Source organism: Anser cygnoides, chromosome 19 (genome assembly GCF_040182565.1).
Source record: "Anser cygnoides isolate HZ-2024a breed goose chromosome 19, Taihu_goose_T2T_genome, whole genome shotgun sequence".
Classification (NCBI taxonomy): domain Eukaryota; kingdom Metazoa; phylum Chordata; class Aves; order Anseriformes; family Anatidae; genus Anser; species Anser cygnoides.
Genome location: NC_089891.1, coordinates 12916637 through 12941503, shown reverse-complemented (window position 1 = coordinate 12941503; position 24867 = coordinate 12916637). Strand labels below are relative to the sequence as shown.

Here is a 24867-nt window from a genome sequence, read left to right as displayed (position 1 = left end):
ATTACACTGTGACACACCTTAAAAAGAAATATACATATAGGTCATCAAACACTGAATCAAATGGAAGTATGTTACAGTATGTAAATTTATCGAGTCTGAACTTGTAAGTACTGCCACCATATTAGAATGATATGATATGCCACAGCGCCCCAGCTGACCAGATCAGCGAAAAGGTGAGAAACACTGCACATCTCACTGGGGATGGCCCCAGAAAGGTATGCACCACATTACCTTGTATCTTTCTGCCTATCTCTTCAGTAGTCCACAACAAGCAATTTCTGGTCAAAACGCACACACAACACATTAAAGAGGGTGCCCATGAGCTCATATTTTAACAGAATAAACTCCTCCTTTGTCAACCCAGAAGCGCAATAAAGCCAGACTCAATTTTTCCCTCCCTACTATTTACTATCACTCTGAAGAGACATACTCTGCAGGAAAAAAAAAAAAAGCAGTAACACTGTCTATAATTCTAGTTGGCAGGTCTGATACCTAGTTCCATCTGTTTGTAAATTTACCACACTGCTTTATACTTTGTTTTCCCCCATTTTAAGACGTATGTCCATCACACAAGAAGGAAGTTGCAACTGATATCCCTCAAGTTACACAAATGTAAGGAAGCAAATAGTGTCCTGTCTGTTGCAGTTCACTCTTTTTTAAATTTCAAATAGCAACAAATCAAAACAATGAAGCTTCTCAACCATATAGCTAAACAACTTACGCTCTTGCTCATTTTCTCTCACTTCCTTGTACCCATCTGCTATGTCATTGCTAAATAGCTTTGTTCAACTACCTCTGCATAAATATACAGTGAACCTAATTCAGTACAGAATATGAATTATGATCCCTGTTGAACATATTAACACATTAAATGAAATTGTACTAGTAGCTCAGATGGTGACCTCTTGAATAAATAATTCCAAAGATACAAGAAAAGAAATTATTCTCAATTAGCCCTAAGTACAAGATCAGATTCATACTGTAGTGGAAAATAAGACAATAAGAAATAGTGATCACAATGTAGTAAAATTCAACATCACAGAAAATGAAAACATGAAAAATTAATGCAAATACTGGATTTTAGAGAGTTAATGAAATTAAGCATGTTGATTAGAGAACAAGAAGTCAGAGGCAATGAAGAAAAATTCTTAGCTGTTTAATAAACATTATTTGGAAAAGTGAGTCTCAGAAATGATATGCAGCCCTAACTGAAAAAAGGCAGAGAAGCAAGTATTAAAGCAAGCTAACAAAGTGTTGTCATTTACCCATAATTCAAAAAGAAAAGATTTTTCAACTTTGGTAACTAACACTTGTGAGGCCAATAATATGGCATGAAGCAGCAGAAAAGACTTGGGAAGGAAATTCAGAGAGTTAAAATACAACTCATGTTAAAACAGCAAAAAGTTAGAATAAGAAGTTCAGATAAAAGAAGTCCCGAAAATAATTGGTTGGTACACTACATACACATTAAAGAATGCCATTAAAAAGGAGAATTTAAATGATGATTTTGGACCAATTTCATCATTAGGGAGACTTGAAGACAAGTAAATTTGTTCTTGATCTTTTCTTTCACGAGAGACTCAGTAGTTTCAGGTCACTGTTTCATTTTAAGTTCCTTGTCAGTAAAGACTGAATGGTTGAGGTTGGAAAGGACATCTGAAAATTGTCTTGTCCAATCCCCTCTCCTAAGAGCTGGGTCTGCTACAGCACTGTTCTCAGGACCATGTCCAGTTAGCTTCTGAATATCTCCAGGGAGGGAGACTCCACAACCTACCCAGGCAACCTGCTCCGGTATTAGACCACCCTTACAGCATTTTTTTTCTTCATTTAAATGGAAGTTCCTGTAAGTTGTGTCCATTTCTTCTTGTCTTGTCCTTTCATTAGGCACCACTGAGAAGAGTCTAGCTACATCTTCCTTGCCACTTCCCATGAGGTAATTACACACATCGACAAACCCACTCCCGTCCCAGAGCCTTCTCTTTTCCAGGCATAACAACCCCAGCTCTCTCTTCCTCTCTCTGTATGTCAGATGCACCAGTCCCTTTATCATCTTTTGGTCCTTCGCTTGGCACCAGAGAAACTTTAAATCTGTGCCTGCAGTCCCACTGGTTCATTTGAGGAATCATAAAAGCAACTGCACATAAACGTGGAAGGTACCTACCTATGAAATCTGCTCTTCCATTACAGCAATTATAGTATTACACCACACCCTCAAAGAAACCGAAGCAGTACAAAAACTGGAACTAAAAGATAAATTAAAAAGCTCTAAATTACCATGCCCAGATGGTACATCCAAGTGTTCTCAAGGAACTGCAGAGTAGTAGATTCAAAATTAAGCTTCTTATTAAAAACAGACACTGCTGCAAGCACAGGCTTGTATTTTAAAAAAGGGCTGAAAGTGACATGTAGATTAATATGACATGGTGTAACCAGCTGTACACCAGCAAGGATTCTGAAGGAAAAAAATAAATCTTATTATTGGAACTAACATGTCAGTGTAATATTACATAAAGAAGTATTTTTTAATGTTTCAGAAGACCTTTTATTTTCAGAGACAGATAAAGAAGCCAAATCACAGCGTAGAAGAGTTAAGGACTGTCACAGCTAGCAACTATCAGGGAGACAGAAGACATTGACTGATGGTCTACATTTACCCCAACAAAACAGTAATACTAAATTTCTTCTCTTGAAGAAACCAAACCAAAAAAAAAAAAAAAAGAAAAAAGCCCACAACACCACCTACCTGTCCCTCTTCATACCATCAATACATACTTAGAAACCATGCATGGCAGGCTGCCTGCTCTCGAGTCTTCTTGATCCTCTGTTGCCATCATCAGCACAGTCAGGATACTAGAACTGATGGTATCTGGAGTTGATCCAGCAGCACAATTACAAGAAGTCAGACAAACCCTGATCTCTGCTGGGGAGTCTGGATTCCTACCTAGTACAGAGACTAATAAAAACGTATGAACTGCAGACAAATTGAAACAGCTTCACTTATCTTCCCGACTACAAATGTCAAATGAGTATTTGGCATTATAAATGCAAAAGTTTTTGGACTTTAATCCAAAAGGCTCAGGAGACTTTCACATGTAGTATGGCCCACATTTTAGACTGAAGCAGGAGAGATATCCCTCAGTCTACTCCAAGCCTCAGCTCCTGCCTAAGTAGCCAGGAATCTTCACATCCTTGAACTGACATTTTACCAGAAATCATTATTTATTAGGTCTTTTAACGTGTCATTCCTCATTCAACAGGGTTGCCTGCTCCAATCAGAAAGACAGCTCTCCATAAACTTTTTAATTAAGAAGTGCCAGACAGTTTAGAAACCCCCAGAGAAGACTCTTGCAAGTTGCAAGAGCTTTGATGTTTCCACTGCATTTGTCTGAAGGGATACCTCTATTTAGGAAATGGGTGGCTTCAAAAGGAGTCCCTCAACACTCCCTCCCCAAACACACATACACTCAAGCCCTTTTACACACAACATCCTTTTCATGAAGGCTGCAAGTTGGAAAATTAGGTTTTTGTAGCGTGTTAGTGCTGGAATTTTTTAATAACCTCCCCTCTCTCTTTTTCCTCTCCCACCCAATTATCTCGGTAAATAATTAACATTCTGAAGGAGATAAGTAAGCACAGCATCTCAGAGCTCAAAGCCCTTTAGTTCAAAGCCCTGTTCTTTTCTCTTCCTTTCCCTGCTGCCACCACCAAAACTTCCTTGTCAATCAAGCTCTGGGCACACACATCAAAGCTTCATGTGGGAATGGCCCCAAGAGGTCAGAGAAAATTCATGGCAGGGCCTGCATGAGGCACAAAGAGAGAGAGCAACAGACCAAGAGCTAGACAGACATACTAACCACACAAGCACACAAACAGAATGTGCCCCAGTATAAACTTCTACGCTGTTTACTCACAAGTTGACAAATAACCGTAGTTCTAAATTTCAGGCTCCACCGCCACAACCATTTCCAACTGCTGGCAAAACATCAGTCCAAATGCTTCAGTTCAAAATCATTTAATTGAAAGACACTTAAAGGCACTAGAGAGCAGCTCACAAGTATACAAAATGCAACCTCCTTCCCATGGCTCACTTCCCTCCATCACTACCCCTTCCTAGGGCTCAGCCAAGACAGAGTCCCATCTTGCCAAATTTATATTCAGTAAGTTCTTTTTCTTCAATTCTTTCTTAAGAATAATGGTTCATTCATACCATCCTTTGTCGAGTTTCCTTACCGCAGAATTCTCAGGTGTCATTCCTATTTCAGTACTTATTAAGGGTTCAGCACAGAAAACAGTTAGCTACATCTCACTGATCATCCCAGTAATTCTCCAGCCAGTCACCTGTAGGACAAACGCCACCTGAGAGTTTTTTGGAACACAAAAGTATTTAAACCACTACCAATTTCACATTAAAAATATATACATACACTCAGAGTGGAATATAACTCCACTAGCCAAACAATGTCTTGGCATAAAGATAAGAAGGTTTTAGGATCTCCAGTCCAGGAAAACATACAACCCCAGAGTTGGACCCTTTAGTACTCCCATACGCTGCTAAGGATGCAAGAATCAAATACGGTGTAGAACATTATCTGAAACCTACATTCACAAGTCAGCTGCTATTTCTTCATTTGCATTTGTTCTAATGCACGTATCAATGTCCCTACAAGAATGTTGCAGTTCTTAAACTCACAGTGTAGGACTCTTTTAATATCTGTGAACCAAGAGGAATTTAGAAACCTATAACAGTTACACTGAGCCTAGCAGATTGACCAAATGAATCTCAGGTTGTTTGAAACAAATATTAAAAAAAACCCATATCCATTCAGCTATACGCCAAGAATTACTACAAGTCAAGAGCTAGCTATTGCGCTCAAATATACAGCATTTCTCTTCCTTGATGCTTTGATTTTCACCCAAAGTACAATGTCATTCTTACTGGGAAAATTAAATACAGCTAGATTACTGTTACTGCAACAGCACTCAGAAATCCAATTGGAAATGGTGTCCCATTGTGCACTTTATGTCTTAGAATCATTGAGGTTGGAAAAGACCTCTAAGATCATGTAGTCCAACCTTTAACCTAGTACTAAAGTCCACCACTATACCATGCTGCTAAGTTCTAAATCTACATGTTTCTTGAAGACCTTCAGGAATGGCGACTCAAGCACTTCCCTGGGCAGACTATTCCAATGCCACACATCTATATATTTATGTTCATATAAATGGAAAGAAAAGTAACGTGCAAAGTAAATTAAATAAAAATGTGAGAAAGTACAATTGCTATTTTTTGTACTGATGAAAACCTGAGATTTAATGAGACTAAGTAACTTATTCAAAGTCACACAGAATGGCAGTAGTAGAAATTTTATATATATATATATATATATATATATACACACACACACGTATACATACACGTATTTCCCATCCAGGGTCTTAGTCACAGTCACTGATGAGGCAAGAAGCACAGGAACCAGTGTTCTGCTTACCAACCTCCCCATTTAAAGAGTATCATTACAAACAATTCCTCAGGTTTTAAAAAGATCTCAGTAACAGAGCTTCATCAATATGCTTAGTTACAGTTACAGATGTTTAAATGAATACTTTCAATTTCTTAAAGCTGAAGATCAGCCTGTTACTCACAAAGCCACATTTAGTCAAACTGTAGCTACAGTAACTCAAAGTTTTATTTCAGACACTCAGGGTGAACTTACTCAGATACCACAGTGGTGAGTGTGGTTTATGACAGCAGGGCATCCTGGTTGTAGAGTGGTATGTTAGGTCTACTGGATCTTGCATTCCATGACAAAAATATCTACACCAGAACAGCATTCCCCTGTATATCACAGAGCAGAAAAAATTCTGCTTTCTTTTATTGCATGTTTTCGTAACTTGTTCTCTGAAGCACAGAAAAGGTTTCAGGCAGTACCGTCCCAAACAATGTCTCAATACTTCCCCCTTCAGTGGTCATTTCCAGACACACAAATTCAAAAAAAATCCTAGAATTGAGTACTGCAAAATATGTACATTGTTACCATGCAGTTATTCTGTTCACAGACAGAACGATGCTTTCAAATCAGGCAGAGACTGCTAAGGGGAACTTGCAGCTGCCAGAATGAAGCATTCTTTCCGTTACATGATCTGAAAAGATTAGAGTGCCACAGGTCTGCTGTTAGTTTGATCTTAAAAGATGAATAAGAAAATAAGCACTTCAAAGGAACACGCACATGGAAGGAGAAATCCAAGCTACCAACATGAAATACTGCACAGTACACACACCCCAAACACATAAACTAGCACTTGGAAAATTCAGCCGGAAAGCCGGTGGATCAAAAGCTTCTCCAGCAAGACTGCAAAGCATCGCTGAAATAGAAATAAACACCACAGTCATGGTGAAAGGGGCAAACTGACTAAGTGGTTCTTGTTTATAACCTGAGAACAAAGCTTCTCAATGTGGACTGCAACTGCGAAAGAAGATGGATATTCTGCAGCCAATACAGGGGAAATCTGATCCAGCTTGAACAGGGGATCTTTAAAATTCATAAGGCAAAGATAAGACTTGAAAGCACTATTTTGAGAAGGCTACTTAGAAAGAAATCCAGGTATGAAGAGTGTTCATTGAGCCCTTGAGCTGAGATCAGAAAGACTTGGCCTCCAAAATTAATAGTAGAAGAGAGAATGTTTTTGGCAGAATTTCTACTCTAAAATAAGTCGCCCAAGGAAGGCCTCATCCTTACTGCAGTGTCTAGCCTTAATCAAAGCCAGCATAAGAAACAAGTATGTACAGACATTACGAGTATGGTAATGAACAAGAACTAGCAAGACCTCCTATCTGGAGGTAGTATTAATAACAAAATTTAGTTAGATGAGAAAATCCAGAATGAATAAGTAAAGGGCTAAAACCTCACATAGGAAGGCGAATGCCATCCTCTGCTCTGGATGAATTTCACTACTAATTGCAATTTTCTTTGTTAGTGAGTAGGGTAAATGCAAGACCTGCCACTGGAAATACCTCTGACAGACTGACTCTGATGAAGTTTTTTTTTTTGTTTGTTTGTTTTTTATGAAACTGCATTCAGACTCTTGCCAAAAGCACAGAAGGCTTCACACTGCCTGTCATAATCTGCTTCACTAAACAAAATGCCAGACGTTGCCCAAAATGGCATTAACAAATAGGATATGGAAACAGAACCGAAGGCAAAAAAAGGAACAAACAGCTCCTCTGGATTCCTGCCCACGGTATATGCCAGAGGAAACACTTGGTGCACTCTAAGATCTGATTAGAAAATCTAAATATTTATGTGGAAGTGTGTGGATTCCTTTAGCTTCTCTAAAGACAGAAGATGGCTTCTTGCCCTCTTTACTGTTTTGACTTTTCCAGTGGCTGGTATTCTTATATTCTGCTAACTCTTTCCTAGTATTAACTCCACAATCAATTACTCTTTCTACTAAAGTCCCCAGATGAACACTACTCAAGTGCCTGTCCCTGAGAGGAGAAAGAAAGAGAAGAGCAACTCTGAAAATTCAGCTTGGCTAGCTTAGGAAAGCACAAACACGCAACCAGAGCTATAAGAAACTCGAGGCCAAGTGCTACAACGGGGAAGCCTGCAGTTGATCAGTTCTGGAGAGCAGAACTTATAAAACACTTCAAGGGGCATGAGGATAAGGAAGCTGGTGAAAACAGCAGTAACAACAACAACAAAAATCAAAGTAATGCCTTGAAGTCTTCTTCATGGATTCTAAAAACACACTGCTGCCAATCTGCATGCTCACTAAATTGTAAATACACATTTCAGGAGAATTTACTTCAGACAGTTCTTTCAGCCCAAGTATCTTAGCAAACAAGTTGACAATATTTTTCTTTTTTCCTGGTTCTGCTTACTGCATAATGGCTCTCCTTTCATTATGAGAAATCAGATTAAGGAATGCAGTTCCAATCTTATCAGCCTGAACATAGTGAGGGGGCTGAGAAAGCAGAAATACTGATAATATGGTACTTCAACAAGTTGCAGTCATTTATAGATATCTGAACACTCAAATATGCTCACATTACTACCTCAGACACCATGCACTCTTTCTTGTAGACAGCATCACAGCAGCCTGAAAACTGGAGAATAACCTACTGCTAGCATAAGGCCTAAGGTACAATTCTGAATCATGCCTGACATTGGACAAACAATCCCAAACAACCAATTCCCAGTCATACCACAGAAGAAGGAACTCTACCGGCAACAGTTTGTTCCTAAAACATCCAGGCTGGCAGCAGTCAATAACCAGAACACTCTGTTGGGGCTTAAGCAGTCTCTGCCTCTGATAGTCTCAACAATGACCGTAAGTTTCTAGAAAATCCTTTTAAAGTTCACCAAGAGAATTTCCATATCCTTGGATGATGACGTTTGAGTTCCCTATGCACCAAAGCATCTCTCAAAGAGAAGGAGAAAACAGAAGGCAGTTAAACAGCCCACAACTAAACTGAAGGGAAGAAATAAAGGGATACTACCTAAAAGGTAATATTAATAGTTCACTGGTGTTTAGACATGATAGCATCATGTATTTTGAGAAGACAGGAGGCAACCTAGAAAACCAAGAATGGACTGTGCAGAAGCCATAAGCCAATCTATTCCTCTACTCTTTGGTTTTCTAATTTTCTGTTTCTAAACAGTTTAAGCACCATGTTTGGGGAACAACAATCTAAAAAGTTTCTGAGAGCTAAAGGAGAACAAAGCACTTTAAGACACGAAAAATCATTTATGAGAGAATAATTAGACAAAATCTCATGTTGGAAAGTAAAGACAAGGTTAAAAACTTTTAAAGTTAAACGCTTTAAAAAAAGTACAGAATTGCTAGATACAGCATGGTAGTACACGTTTTGGAAGATCTGTTCTGAATAGAAACAGATTTCTAGTCATCTAAGAAATATCCTATTAGAACGAAGTGTCAGGTTATATGCGTACATGTTTGCAAAAGAACTGCATCAGCTGCAAAACATTCCAGGAAGCTATTGCTAACTCCACTGTCAGAGCACCTGGAGTAAAAGCCATCAATTTTGGAGGTTACATGACACAAACTGACAAACATAAAGAGCTCTAATACCAATAAAGACAACCTCCCTTCTCAATCTTTCACACAGCCATAAAAAAAGAGATACCATAACAGCTTGAGAAATTAGCTACCCATGCTCCCTTTCCCTATGATGTGTGGAAGAACCCCACATTCCACATCATTAATGTACGCATTCTAGTGTATCAAAACAGTGTTATTCCAGAACAAGCTCTCATAGCACAGAGATAAGTACTGCACGGTCACCTTAGCATAAAAGCTCCTCTTCTCCAAGCCTGGAAGCTGCACTTCTTCCTTTTTTTTTTTTTTGTAACCTAACCGTATGTTTTCTGTCTTCACAGATCAAATTTGCTTTTTAATCTCTTTCCTTCCAGATAGCAGAAATAGAAGGGGAGCTCTGAGTAAAGTACAAAAGGCTTCCCTTCTGCAGACCACACGATGCCTGAAAGGGGCAAAGCCTTCAACTAACCCACCCATACAGAGCCCAACCCCATCTAGTGCAGGACCAGGCACTGTAGTCTGTCCTCAACCTTACAACAGTTGTGAAATTGATACTGACCCACACAAACTTCTTCCCAGATTGAGGATTTCACAGTTTGAAAGACACTACAAACATGCTAGCAGTAAGCAAGTCCTGTCCCCAGTGCTGCCCCACCTGGCCCAACACCAGAAGTAACTCCCCTCTGGCTCCTGGCACTGAGATGCATATGAAGTCCAAGACATTTTTCCCCACACATGCATCCCTACATTTGTATATACTGAGACAGCTGATTAAGAAAATTATCAAAGTCATGCAACTGTTAGATAATGCAATGATGATCTTTTCATAAGGTCATGGTCTAATCCCTAAAATCTCGTGCTTAAGATACTTTTATGTGCATTCCACGTTTTCAAGCAAGTGATTCCATGTATTCAGATTATGCTTAAAAACATCCTTTTTTCTTTAATTATGCCCAAATTCGCAACACAATCACATTCTAATTACACTTTACTTAGAGCGCACTGTAACTATATGTTGCATGAAAAAAAACAATTTTCAACTTTGAATTTGCCACCCTTTATTTTAATTGGATGGTCTGCTTTTATGTTGACACAGAGGAAGTTAGAAATGAGAAAGATGGTTCCTTAAAACAGTCCATTTGCAGGAGAACTTTCAGCTTTAGAATGCTGTATCTTGAACAATCACAGTTTTGTACTAATGCAAAGGTGCAAAACCTTGACATGTGATATTGCAAGTAAAAACCTCAAGAAAACCATCATAAATTGAAGGTGCTTGACATTAAAAATGATCAGGATCTTTATCAAGCTGTCAGTTCTAAACAGATCTAGAAGAGACTAGGCTCTAAAGCAAAAAGTCTTTACAGTGCAGTAATATAGTACATTTTTATATATTTCAAGAAGCTGTCTTAAGGAATGAATTCCACAATAAACGTCACAACTTGGGAACTGGGAAATTGCCACACAAGTAACAAGCACAAGTAACGGTGCCAGGTGCCAAATGAAGACTTTAACATAGACAATTAAAATTCCTGCCACAACATTTCTGATTCAAACACAGGGAAAAGTAATTATTTCTTTGGTGTTTCACTGAACAAGTTATGTTTTGGAAGAGGTCCAGAGAAACAACAGATGTATGCTGAAAAAGAAAATAAAAGAACATTCTTGCTTGGGGGGGGGGGGGGGGGGGGGGGGGGGGAGTTGGCGGAATAAAGGGAAACAGAGGATTTTGAAGTTTATTTAGAAGATGGACCAAAGGTAACAGAAGAGACCAGAGACATCAGAGGATATATGGAATAGAAAGCAGGTAAGGGCCAGCAAAGAAGGTGATGCATTCAGTGTGAAATGCAAAAAAAGCTTCTCCTATGGTGAATGAGTGCAGCATACAAAGGATTTAGATGCTAACTAAAGAAAAGGAAGAGAACAGTCACAGGTGATTTTAAGGTGATACAGATAGGCACATGAGCAGACAGGATACTTTCCAACAGTGACTGAGAACAACAGAAGAAAGCAGCATCCAGAAGTGAAGTACCTAGATCTCAAAGAGGCAAAAAAATATCCAAGAGAAAATGAACCGTGAACCAAAAATGAGGAAAAGGTTAATTACAGAGGTAGAACTTGAGTCTTCAGCATCTAGGAGGTACAATAAAAATGGCAAACTAAATTCATGGGATTCTAGATGAAAATGTGGCATATGGAAAAAAAACAATTCTTGCAGAGAAACTCAAATGAAGCATTATATTTTGAAGGAACACATGATAAGTCAGAGGCTAAGACAGGAAACCTTGGGAGGCATCTCAGCCAAACCTTAGGAAAGGACAAAAACACCCATTTTATGCAGGAGACATCTGCTGGTGAGAGCTGCAGAGAGACTTCAGAATGTTGAAAAAAAGCTTTCCAACAAGCATCTTAAAAAATGTTTTTAAAGGAACTCTAGGTGAGGGATGTGTTCACACATGACAGCTTAGGACACAGAGGGGAGCAGGAGGGCAGAGAGTAGTGTGCATGTGCCATTTCAGACCAGTTTGTACTAGTCACAGCTCTGAGGCTGCTTCCCTTGCCTCAGAACAGCTAGCAAGTGCAGAACATTTTTTTTTTTTTTATTACCATCTGCTCTTCCTCTGAATGTTTTCCAAATGTATTATTAGCAATGCAACCATAACCAGTTTCCTTTTCCTGGGGTTTCTCAGAAATCTGAAGACAAAATTTGTCTTTTGCATTTCCCATCATGGTTACCATGTGGGACTTGAGACAGTGTTTTGGGTGGCAGATGTGGATGAGATGGCACAAGTCAGAGGAAGCTGGAAGGAACTGCCTTCATGCCTGAGTGGCAAAACCTCCTGTTTCAAAGACACAACGTGTTTTCCACTGGTATTTTTGTTATTAAGTAAAATATACAAAAGGGCTTTGAAAAGAAAAATGATTTTTCTCCCCACCCACCATGGTATTATGCCTTACGAACACATATGCTGTTCCATTCCTGTCTGGCAGGAGAAGCACTGCCATGCACGCAGCACATTCAAACAGATGCCATGCTCAAGTAGAGAGTAGGAAGGCTGATAAAAACAGAGCAGTCCTCAGGCTGTGCAGAGGCTAAGAGCTACTGCACACAGGGTTCCTGAACCACAGAACCAAACAGGGCTGTGATCCCCAAGATGCTCAGGACTCTCTAGGAAGTTATACCTCTCACAGGTATTGTGACAATAGAAAGAACTCTGACATAACAAAACCACTCCCAAACTGTCAAATTTCAGCCAGGAATTCTTAACATGGTTATTAGGAAGAGGGGAGACTTCCCACTGAACACAGTGATCTACACTTTGCCTCCCTGAACCTTCAATAGCCTACGATCAGCTACATTTGTATTGCACCCACACGGCCCGGTCAGGAAGTTGTGGAATTTGGAAAGCTCCATTACAAACAACTTCAGAGACATACTAAACCCTACCTAACTCACCATGCTGCCTAAAAGGTCCCTTTTTCTATCCCTCTCCTGCCTCCCTGCTGCTCTGCTCCCTTAGGGGCATCAAGCTAAAACTCCCACTGCAGTCTGCTTGACCATCCACTCTGCAAGTGAGCTTCAGTCCGTTGCTACAAATGTCTACAAATCTCTGAATGACAGCATGTTTTAAACATGGTGAGTCTGGGGTAAAGTGGCTGGCAAAAATTAATCCATCAGTCTCTTTTTAGCACGCGCGATTTACAGAGCCCCGAGTCTCTAGCCAGGGACTTCAAGACCACCTTATATGACATTTGCAAAAGCATCCAGGAATATAGATTTGAGAAATTAAAGTCTCATCTAGTGATTTCCAAAAAGGTCAGATTTGTGTCTAATATAGCCTCTACCTCCTGCTGTACCTATCCAAATCCAGTGTTACTAGGCCAACTACAGATACAACAAACTGTCATTAACTCAGCTCTTGTAATAATGTTTTAAGGTTAAATACGGCTTGGACTTCATAAAGGCACTGAGCGTATGTATACAACAACATGAACCCCCACCCCCACGCCCGTAACAACAAAAGTGCACCTTCCTGCACAAGGTGGACCTCTTCTGGTGAGGAGCTTGTGCTCTGAAACACCTTGTTCCACTAGTCTTGGCTAAGCAGAAGTCTACATGGATCATAACACTACACAGCTTCTTTTTAAAGTAACTAAAGCACATGACAGTGAGGGAAAGCAGCAAGTCAGAGAATCAGAGAGTGAGTCCTTACCTCAAAGAGCGTCAAACTTTCATTATTCAAGATGACTCTGGGAGGTGCAATAACTGAAGTTAAAAAAACAAGTTACAAAACAGGACCATCCAGCAACCAAAACAATAAACACAGCAGGTATGGGAGGGATTACTGCTTTTTTCTTTTTCTTCATTTGTTTTTTTGGGAGAAAAAAGTGACACTTTCACACCGCCAACACAGGCTTCTTATTAGGCAGAAGCATAATGTGGCTAAGTGAGCAGATTATACCTCCTTTGCATTTTGAGGCCACATTTAGGGAAAAAAATCCCTCCCCAGGTCATCTCTCATGGCATCACAAGATCCCATACACATCACAGCTACGAATAGACTTTGTAAAATAAGGTCAAATATTACCAACAGCACACTCACACAAATAAAATGGCAAATCTGCATCTGCAAGATGGCTTCTTACAAAGTCTCTCAAAATGCCAACTGTAAAAGAAGGAGAGAAAGGTTTGCTGAATTACATTTGTTTCTTCAGATGCTGGGCAGAAGGGCTAATCTGTTTCTCCAGAACTGCCCTCTACGACATCTGCATATCACCTTTTGCTCCACTCAGCTGTACCATCTTCAGTACACTACACCCATTACCATTACAAATTTCTTAGAGAAAAAAATTAGACGTGTTTGTCCCCTGGCAAAAATCTAAGTATGGCAGTGAAGTTCTTCCTAGGAAATTCAATAGCAGCTGCAAGATTTTCAGAGTAGCCAAGTGAGACACTAGTAGCTAGTTATTAGGTTTTCTTCCACAGAAAAACATCAAAAAACAGCATCACCGCCATCTCAGAATACGAGGCTCTAAATCAATAACAGTAAGGGTTACACTGTATGCAGTCTAACTTACTACCTTTTCTGAAATGATAGAGGCAGAAAGGTCCAGCCCGTTATCCTTATTACAGTAGGTAAATCTTGTTTTCTCCTTTTTTTCCCCACATGGGGAGGGGGGTTTGTGGGTTGTTTTTTTGTGTGCATCTTTTGTTGTTTGTTGGTGGTGGTGGTTTCCTCCCTGCCCCCCGCCCCCCACCCCACCCCACCCCACCCACCCCACCCCCCCCCCCCCCAAAAAAAAAAATTAAGCTTTGACACAGAGGAAGCATGCAAACTTTTCTCTTGCTCCACCAAGACTTCATTTACGGACTCTCTCTGAAAAAAAAATAACTCAGTAACACACCATTTCGACCCAAATAATGGGAAATCAAGTGGAACACTTTCCTGAGCACAAATATTTTGCCATCAAACAGCCTGACAGTCTCCATCAAGTAGTTCTGGAAATAAACTCCCCTTAAGTAAGGTAAATACCCCAGACTCCCTCCTCATCCAGCTCAGGGATAAGGACAGTATAACTAGCTACAGCTGCTTTTTCAGAGCACCATTCCTCCCCTGGACAGCAGACAGATCATTCCAGAACCACTCCTTTTTTGTCATGCAACTATCCAACAAGGAGAGAGGTTAGCTGCACGCACACAGACTGAAGCAGAGATACCTCTTACCAGTTTCACTAGGTCGGAAGAACCCTTGTAGAACGTGACGGTCTGGGAAATGGACTCTCAACACTACCTAGTCAAAGGCAAAGCACATTAGGTTAGTTGCATAAAGCTATTGGTAAGGCATACCCTTGGCTTCAAATTTGTGAGCAAGTTTCTTTTTAAAATAGGGAGATTTGAACTATTTACTCTACATGGGCAAAATAACATACAGGCTAGCAATTGCTGTGCAGCTCCTTGGGCTGTCTGTCTTTCAAAGACTAAGAGAGTTGATCTATAGAAACACTATAATGTACAATGCAGCAGCATTTATTCAGGGAGAAGGAGCTCCTTGTGCTAAGTGATGCTCAAATGAAGTATGAAGTCACTCTATATCCTTAACACAGACAGGTACGGGCAAAAGCATCCATAGCAGCAGGAATCCTCCCAGTCAGACAGTCCCCAGGCAGTACATCTGAGTAAATTAGAATTGTACTATTCTATTTCCAGTGTTGGTTAGACAGCACCTAACTTGAGAACTTCATCTGTTATTACTTTGCAATAAGAAAGAAGACAAAAACTGCATTACGATCGTATTTATAGAGCGATATATCTCCAGTCCGTAACATCATTTACCCTGTAATGAGACATTACTGAATCTTAAGAGTCAGACATACTGATGTGTGCACATATAAGGGTTTTGAACCATCATGTGGAATAAAATAAAAGGACCTGTACTCCCTGCCTCTCAACCACACCATTACAGGCCAGCTGATTTTACGTGGTACCACTGTTATGCAAGTCCCACAAACAATTAACAAGGACACAAATTTGAAAAGTCCTCCTGTAAGTAACTGAAGATCCTGTTGTTCTCAACTGGTTTCCAAAGCTACTTAATTCCCAAGTTTGGACTAGCCAAAAGGACTGGAAAAAGAACAAAGGCTACCTTTGGGTAACGTTCTATCTTTTCTTTCATCTGAGCCTCCCTCAAAGAGCTGGTCAGCAGTGGAGCTTCTTCCAGGCGTTTCCTAGATACATGGGAAGATGACAAGCTGTCACTTCTGTAATTTTAAGATATATTTTGATATTATTAAGAAAGCATTAAGTCCAAGCAGGGCTGATGAAAACTGCTCAATTGTTCCACGTATCCCTCACAGCAGTTTCCCCACCTCTCACAGCAAATTAACAGGTTAATTAATCAGCAACAGAGAAACAAAACAAAAATGGTAAGTTTCAGATCATTCAAGAAATGGCATTGTAGGCTGGTCTTTTAAAAGGAGTAGTAGGTGCAAAAAAGATCTGCCAGTATTTGCAATGAAACAGTACATTCAGGAAAAACATGTATTTTTAGCTCTAAATAAAAAAGCAAGCTTAGATCCAACAGATCCCTTTCAATCTCATGTTCAGCTGTAGATCTTTTTCCTTGTTTGCACTTAATTCCAGATAACTCATTTACTAGACTAAATTTTGGTGAAATATTTGATCATATAATTAAAATTTAGCACAACTATTTGAAAGCTCTCTCTTATACCTCAACAGTTTGAACCTCTTTAAACATACTTTTTTTTTTTTTTTTTTTTTTGAGTCATCAAGGTATCTCAGGAACAGCTGCTGAACAAAACAACTACAGGTTTACTTCACCAATTGTACCCAGAACTGTCAGCCGGTACACCACATTCAAAGATGCTCTGAAAGTGTTACTCTGAATTTGAAAAACAAACATGAAATTAACCTGCTCCATTTTTTCTTTGTGTACCAATTTCTGATTCACACCAATTCTTGGCTCTTTATGAAATTAGAGTTAAATTCTAACTGCACTTAAAGCATTGCATTGCATGCGGCTAGTTCTGGGTAAGATTCACCACCTTAAATAAGAAGCCAAATGATATCAGTTTCATGTGCAACTTGCCTTTATTTTTATCCCTGGCTGCAAGGGAAAAAAAGGATTACAAGCATCAGCGAATTTGGAAATGATGTCTTTTTTGAGGGGGCTGAATTCCAGTAACCCCCAACCAAATGACCCTACATTTGTACCACTAACTATTCCAGACCCACAAGTGGCAGAGCAATTTTCAGGCCAATCTGTGTATACATGAGGATTTCAGAGGCCTTGCGGGGGGGGGGGGGGGTGGAATAGCTCTAAGTAAGAAGTTCAGCTCAGTCTTGGCTATAGTGCAAAGTAAGCTGTCCCAAAGTTTAAGTTTCATGGAATACTTGTAAAGTTTAAAAGAAAGTTGTGATCCTCTTGAAAATAAATACATTAATGAAATTAATTTCTTTAAGGACACATTGACAGCAAAATGGTGGTGTGATAGGGAGACAAACGTTACCTTAACCTGAGTTTTTAGTTCAGAACTGGAATTTAAGTACAATGAAGTCATGAATATTCAACAGCAAGCTACTTGAACAGTGTCTTCCTATAGTTCTTCCCTCTCTTCGTGTGTGTCCCAAACATTCTCACATCTTGCTTTGTGGTTAAGCTTAATTTTACATTATTTCCATTTGGGTAATCTCTCAAAGTTGGTCTTTTCTGATGAGGTCTAATAAAAGTTTAATGCTGTTTCTTAAAATACATGGTTTTTCTTACTGGCTGAAAAAGCTAGTAGCTGTTAATGATGTCATAAAATCAGAATGGTTTGGAAGGGATCTTAAATATCATCTAATTCCAAGCCCCCAGCCATGGGCAGGGACACCTTCCACTAGACCAGGTTGCCTAACGCCCTGCCCAACCTGGTCTCACACACTTCCAGGGATGGGACATCAACAGCTTCTCTGGGCAACCTGTTTCAGTTCTTCACCACCCTCATAGCAAAGAATTTCTTCCTAATGTCTGATCTAAACCTACCCTCTTTTAGTTTAAAGCTATTACCCCTTGTCTTGTCACTACCTGCCTGATAAAGAGCTTCTCCCCAACTTTCCTGTAGCCCCCTTTAGGTACTGGAAGGCCACTATAAGGTCTCCCTGGAGCCTTCTCGTCTCCAGGCTGAACCACCCCAGCTCTCTCAGCCTCTCGTCATAAGAGAGGTGCTCCAGCACTCTGATCATCCTTGTGGCCCTCCTCTGGACCTCCTCCAACAGGTCCCTGTCCTTCTTACGTTGGGGGCCCCAGAGCTTAACACAGTACTCCAGGTGGGGTCTCACGAGAGCAGAACAGAGGGAGAGAATTGCCTCCCTCGACCTGCTGGCCATGCTTCTTTTGATGCAGCCCAGCATACTCAATGGCAGTTATTCTCACAAAGCTGTATCATTGTGCTCATATATTTTGTCCATTAGAAATTGTTAATTCCAGGCATTTAATTCCTAGTAGTAAATGTGAAATCAGATCAAAACAGAAAGCAGGAGCTCACCACTGTTTCGGGCCTCTCACAAATCAAAACACATCTAATTATAGAGACTGTGGTTGCTCTTTAAGAAGAAGGGGGAAGAAAAGGAAGAAAAAAAAAGAGACAGTGTGTTAAGTGGCTTTGAGTAACTCTTTGAAACGCAGAAGGCAGAAAGAGACCTTTCTTTTAATCCTTTCCTTAGTGAAGGCCTGGCCCTCATTACCTTGAGGTTCTCAGATAACCTTACCACCACACAGGCATCACAGACATTTCATGATTAGATTTTCAAAATCCAAGTAAAACAATTATCTCATGCACAAATAGTCAACCAGTTCACACAAAAACATACGTTCTGTCACAGAAACATGGGATAGCCCTTGAACTTAAACAGTATAAAGGGCAGAGATTTCCAGCGCTGATCATTAATTCAATAATTCCATACCCGGTAACTTACCTACAACCCTCTCCCCAGATCACAGCCATCAATAGGGGCACTGTGTTACTCCGCTCAGCAAAAGAATATGAAGCAAACTCAATCACCAGCAGAAAGGGAACTTACCTCTCACTCTGCAGTTGCGCCAAACGTTTCCGTACATCATCCACTGTGACTTCAAAAAAATCATCAGGAAGGTCTTCTAGGCCAGCAGGAAGTGGTTCTAGCAGGTCTAAGTGACATACAAGTGGCTCTCGTTCCAAAAGCTACAGAATAAAAACAGGCTTAGGTTAGTCTCAAATGCACTGCTTTGCTTATTCTGAAAGGTTCCTGAAAAAAGGACAGCGTTTGCAAACTGAACTACAATTACTAGCGTGGAATTCATGACCATATGAACAGAGACTGACTGTATCGAGGCTGCCATTGTTTCGACTAGTTATTTCTTATAGTTGATAGAGCCTGTGGCACAATTCCTCCCAACAAGCAGCAGAAGCCTATATTGTTGGATGGGTCACACCGTAACCACTAGCTGCTCTCCTGTCTGTATAGGAAGACCAGGGTAACAACCTCAGCAGTCAGGTAATGTAAGGAGAGATGACTCCCCTCCAGGACAGGCATGAGGAATCTTTTCACTGACATGACAGCAGAATTATATTTTGATAGTTACAACCTTGTTATAAGCATTCCTATCCTCAAATCATACTTTACCTCTCTACTCCACTCTCTTACCATTCTACAGGCAGTACACAACTAATACAGGTGCTAGTCTATGTACTAATGCTTATAAACTGCCCTTTTAAGTTGTTCATCTGCCATGTATTCCTGCCTGTCATCATGCTTTATGTTCTCTTGGCTTTGCATTCTCTTGCCACAGAGCCAAGGGTACTAGGTCTCAATCCATTTCTCCTTACTCTAGAGAGCCATCCTTTGACCTCTGGAGTTCTCTGAACTGTGTCACTGCAGGTTTTCATTGTATGTTTCAGCTTTTTAACCTAGCTTCTGGCATGTATCCTGTGTCATCCAACACACAAAGCTCCCTTAGACAGCAAAACCCTTTTCAAAAAGAAATCAACCTTTGCTGCAGGCAAAGCAGACCGATGGTGGGGGAGCACTTCAGTGTATGCATTAGCTGCAATAAAGGTACTCATTACATTTATTGACAACTTTCCCCACACCACAGCTGCTGTGGATAGGCTGTTCAAACAGCACAGAGACCTCCAAGATACCCCTCTCACTTTTAAGGCACAGGCAGCCTGGCCACTCTGCTCCCCCTGCTTCCAAAGCCCATCGCTGGCAGTGGGATATCATGACAGCAAACCTCTCAGCCCGTTTGTGCCCTGTCCTATAACTGTGGCTGCAGTTTTACATATATCCGTATACATACACACACGTATATGAATACAGATACAATACAGATACACATACACAGAATCACATACACACACACTCCAAAACTATCAGACAGCGTTCACCATCTCTGAAGGGAGACTGACACTACGTATCCCTTCCATTTTAGAAGGGGTTAGATACTGGCTACTATCCCTGACATCAAAAGCAGCAGCTGTGTCAGTACGCGAATATAAACCACAACAGGAGTCAAATACACAAGAGACAGTTACACCTACTGGACCTTGAACAATTCAAACTTTTTGAATTCCAGAGATTTGTAAATGCCCAAAGCTTGAAAACAGAATATTGTGCTACAGCCTATAGGATATGCAGGGGGGAAGGAGTCCACGAATGGAGAGCCCCACCAGAACAAAAATTTTGGTAGTTGATACAGCATTTCTTTATAGTCAGCTGCCAGCCTAACACAACCATAAGTTCTATGAACAAACACACATATATTGCCTCATATATGGCAATATTAAGAGTATATATTGCCTTATATATTCTTTCCAATCCAAATGAGTGCCTAGATGTCCTCTCCTCCTGCCATCTGTTCCATCTATTCTCCCTTCCCCCAGGCGCAGGCCCCTTGGGAAGCAAAGGAGTCTCCCTCAATTGTCAAAAGAGAGGACAAATTACAAGGCAATGTTCACTCTATTTGTGGGCACTAAAGGGTAATTTGAGAAATTAGAAGAGCGAGGTTGTATGGGTGGGACCCTTGGCTACATTTAGAAAGTTGAGCAGAGTCAGCTTTAACTAGAGGGTGAAGGACCCTGATTGCAGCTTTCCCTGCACTCAGGGGAGGAATGTCCAGGGCTGCAGAACTCCCTGAGCTGCCTGCATGAAATGATCCTGAGCATACAGAGCCACCCTCTGGGAAAGAGCCTGTGGCACAACAGTCCTAACTGCTGCGAGCCGCTGGTCCAATAAGGGCAGATCAGTGTTAGAGGAGAATTAACCAGGCCTCCCAAATAATCAGGTATACTTCAGTCTCCTCCGACAGGCTTGTGTTTCATTTCACTCAGAACACACATACTAAACATAGACTTCTCCTTCCAAAGGCAAAAAAAGAAAAGACCAACCAGACATACCCTACAGCATGTGGTGAAAGGTGTTGCTGACATACAGTGGAATTACAAAGTCTGCATTAGCAAATCCTAAACTTATCATTTAGCACCAATGATAACAGCAGCAAGATTCCAAGTGGAAAGCGTCAATCACTGCCCAAACCATGGGAGCAGCTAAAGACTGCTTCAGCCCAGACAACAGAAATGATAACGTAGCAGAAGGTGGATGTATATCCCAGCCCACGGTGTTCAGCTGTCACCCCTTCTCGCTGTGCACTCACCATCCCAGGCTGCCTTAGGACTGCCATTCACCCCTTGCTTTCCAGACACCTTTGCTGAGACAACTGGCTCTGCACTGCAGATAGCACGCTGTGCCAGCAGGAACGTCCCCCTGTACAGTCACTCAGCCCAGCAGCACTACGCACACGCTGTGACACAGAACTACTTCTTCCTAGACAGAAACGCCCTGTTCTTGCCCTCCAAATTATATTCAGCCAAGATGTGCCTGTTTAATTCTCTGCAACATACCTACAGTGGCCCGGCACAGACACAGACTTAGGAGCTGAAATGTAGCTGTGTAATTTCTTCTGTTCCCCAGCCAACGCTGAATGCTGACTATATTAGCTTCCAAACTGGCACATAACTTAGCTACCTCTTAACATGAAGGAACACACTTTCTTCTATACAGAAGAAAAAGCATATCTGTTTACATCTAACTAGACTGCAAAAACACACAACTACAGTAAGAATTTCCTAATATTAGATTTTCAGCTAACCCCTAACAACAGTGAAAATTCTGGAGAGAGCTGTAACAATTGAGTTTTTGTGGAAAACGATGGAGGTGTTCTGAGCTTGTTTTTCAATGTTTCTGCAACTCAATTTCAGAATTACATGACAAGGTCTGATCAGAGAAGAGCAGCACAAGGTGTCTACTAGGCACTACTTTGCAATGAAAAGACATAACCATAATGCCTCTGAGGATGCAAAGTCTGCCACATCATATTACTCTTCCTGCCACGTATTTCACACCCAGTGGAACCAACCATAAATCTCACCTCCTTACAGACATAAGAAACACTTCAGAGAGAAAGAGGTTGTCCCACCATTTCCTTGCCCAGAGTCCAGCAATCAGAAAAAATCCCGTTTCTTTATCCATTACCATCTACTCACTTAACTATTCCAATTCGGTCTCTCCCAATCTAAGTACTCTCACTACAGCTTTGCTTTAAAGCCTCAGCAACAACACTGAAGTACAGGCAGAATATGAAAGCTACCTTCCCATGGCTATTTACAAAAAGGACTCTACCAGGTAGACCAACTCACTTTCCAGTTCCAATCTGGTATTTTCAAGTGACAACAGGTAGCTAGCTCTCTCTTGTAATAAAAGATGGCCACTATAAGGACAGTTTCTGCCTTTCACTATGTAACTTGGAAGGAAGGAAATCTATGCATTTTGCTGTTATCTTTCTGTCAGTAATACTTTTCAGAAGTCAAAGATGCTGCATTACGGTTTGTCACCTTCCCAAAATATCAGTCCTTCGAAGTCTCTACTTCTACCAAAGCTGAGACATTACATGCTTTTCACCAGCTGCTGCAGCCATCTATTCACAACAGTGTCTACCAGGCAATTGATGTAACTGCAGTCTATGCAATACAGCTAGGTGTTAGAAAGAATGCAGTTCAGTCTAAGGTCACTATCCTGGCCCCAAGTAAGCAGGTAAGCTGAGGAAAACCCTTCTTTAATTTGAAGTATAGCGGCGGCTATTGTGCTTTCCACAGCAGTAAGCTCTCCCTGCAGACCTACCTCCTCCCCACCACCTCAGGGAGCTCTAATCTCCAGGGGAATCTGGTGTAAAGTTACCTTCTAATAATTAATGTTCTGACATCAAAGTCAGCATGCAGCTGTCTGTAAACCATCTTTATCCTAAGAAATGAAGGGACGCCAGCACAGATTTTATCCAGCCTCTCTGCAGCTCCAAAAACCACACACAGGCAAAGCATTAATGGGAAGATTCTTTTACAAAAATGGACCTTTGATGTTTAAAAATAATTTGTTTTGTTTTGTTTTTTCCTCAGGACTGAAAAGGGACAAAAAGCAGATGCCATGTGGCTAGCCCTGCTCTGCTGTTGCTGCTGAGAGCAGAGGATGGCAGGAATGGAGGAGGGAACAAAATGTAATCAATCAGCAGCAAAAGCACCAGAGATCAAAGGGCTTGAAAGCAGCAGTCAAAATCACATGCTGTTTAACACAAGGGCAGACCCCCCCCAACAGAATCTGCAGCTGCTTCCAAAACTGTTCTCAAACTGGAAGGAAGGCTGGCTCCCGAAGTGCCTCTAAGTGGTTTGAACTGGACTGCAATTCTGAGAATGATGCTGGATCACAAACAAGAGTCCCTAGGCCACCACGGTTCAGCTCTGTGACCATCAGCACAACTTCACATTAAGCTGTAGCCAATAAAATTATAAAATTAGTTCTGTCTCTCCAGTCAGCGTATGGAGAAGTGCAGACAACAAGGCTGGTGAAAAATAACACCTAACACTTGCACCATTCCTTCCTTCCTGTTCAGACACAATTGAAACTCCTCCTTTACAAATCATTCATAGGTGAGAGTGTGATTGAAGCAAGCAATGCATTACAGTGGACAAATCACCCAGCCTACTGTTCAGGACTCCACACTCAGAGTCTGTTCCAAAAGGTTAAACAACACTGATTAAATGGACCCAAACATGTTTCTAATATACTAAAACATTCACCACTGGGTTGGCAAGGCCTCTTTCTGCTACGTTTGTAACTGTTCCAGAGTCTTTCCAGGGTCTGGCTTCTCCAGCTAAACGATTCAGAAACTCATGAAGAATGGACTGCAACCACAAAGAAGTCAACCAAGGTAGAATCTCTACATCAGTGAGAGGGCATACACATAGCCTTCTTAAATTCCTCCTGGACTGAGTGCCCTTGGAACCTTATCAGGCGTCTTTTCTTCCTGCGTATGGCTTTCCTTTGTTTGATCCCTTGGCTGGATCAGAACCAAAGATAAACACCAAACTCCAACTCTAGGAGGTACTAAAAACTGGGAAATAGAAGAGATCCCTGAAGATTAAATCCAGCCCTGGTGATGTGTGCAGTAAAGGGACAAGGGATGGAGCTGGTCACAGAGAACCCGGGACATGAAACTCCCAACACACAAATTCACAACTTAACAAGGATACATTATTAACATCTCTGGTACTTTCTTCTATGCTACTTGTCAGACATATCCATCCTTGCTGAGGGCATTCAATTTCACATAGCTGACCTACAGAAAGTATATTTGACATCATTCAAAGACATCCTGTAACAACAACATAGCACTTGAGCCATCAGTTCTGGTATCTACGTATGGGTTAAAGCATTTTTAATTTTAACTGATTTATTTTTAATTTGGAGACACCAACAATGCAGATACACAATTTGTCTTTCTCGGGAAAAGGGTTAAAGAGAGGTAGACTTTATTTAAGAAGCGAGATATTTTAAAGTAAGACAGAATATACTTTTATATGCAAGCAGAAGTAGGGAAAAGGAAGGAAGGTTTCTGTATCACCTGCAATACTAAGAAAATTAAGACTCACAGAAGGAATGGCTAGACTGAAAGGAAGAGAAGATACCCAGACCTCATTTTTCGAATGGCTAAATTTTGTCAAAAGCAATGCAACTGTAGCTGAAAAATTCCTTTCCTACATCTGTGGGCCTTACAATCCACTGCGCGTCACCAACAGTTAAACGGTAAGTTGGAGTGACCACAGGCAGAAGGAACTGAGGAAGCAGATGTTAACAACCACCAGCATTGGACGCTGCCTTTACAATTGCTTTACTATGAAGTTCAGTGTTCCACGGAACATCTTAGATGAGAAATAGAGTACACC

At 40.8% G+C, this 24867-nt stretch overlaps 1 protein-coding gene across 8 annotated transcripts in view; it reads right to left on the bottom strand.

Moving 5' to 3' along the window:
- Positions 1-24867, bottom strand: part of ASPSCR1 (ASPSCR1 tether for SLC2A4, UBX domain containing) — a 55909-nt gene that overhangs the window by 6801 nt on the left and 24241 nt on the right. For all 8 annotated transcript variants that reach the window (XM_048050280.2, XM_066980400.1, XM_066980397.1 and 5 more), the window contains 5 exons: positions 18638-18777; positions 15702-15783; positions 14783-14849; positions 13662-13724; positions 13272-13324 (listed from right to left, as the gene is read on the bottom strand). In XM_048050280.2, coding sequence (XP_047906237.2) covers positions 13272-13324; positions 13662-13724; positions 14783-14849; positions 15702-15783; positions 18638-18777 — 405 coding nt within the window. The remainder of the gene's footprint in view (positions 1-13271; positions 13325-13661; positions 13725-14782; positions 14850-15701; positions 15784-18637; positions 18778-24867) is intronic.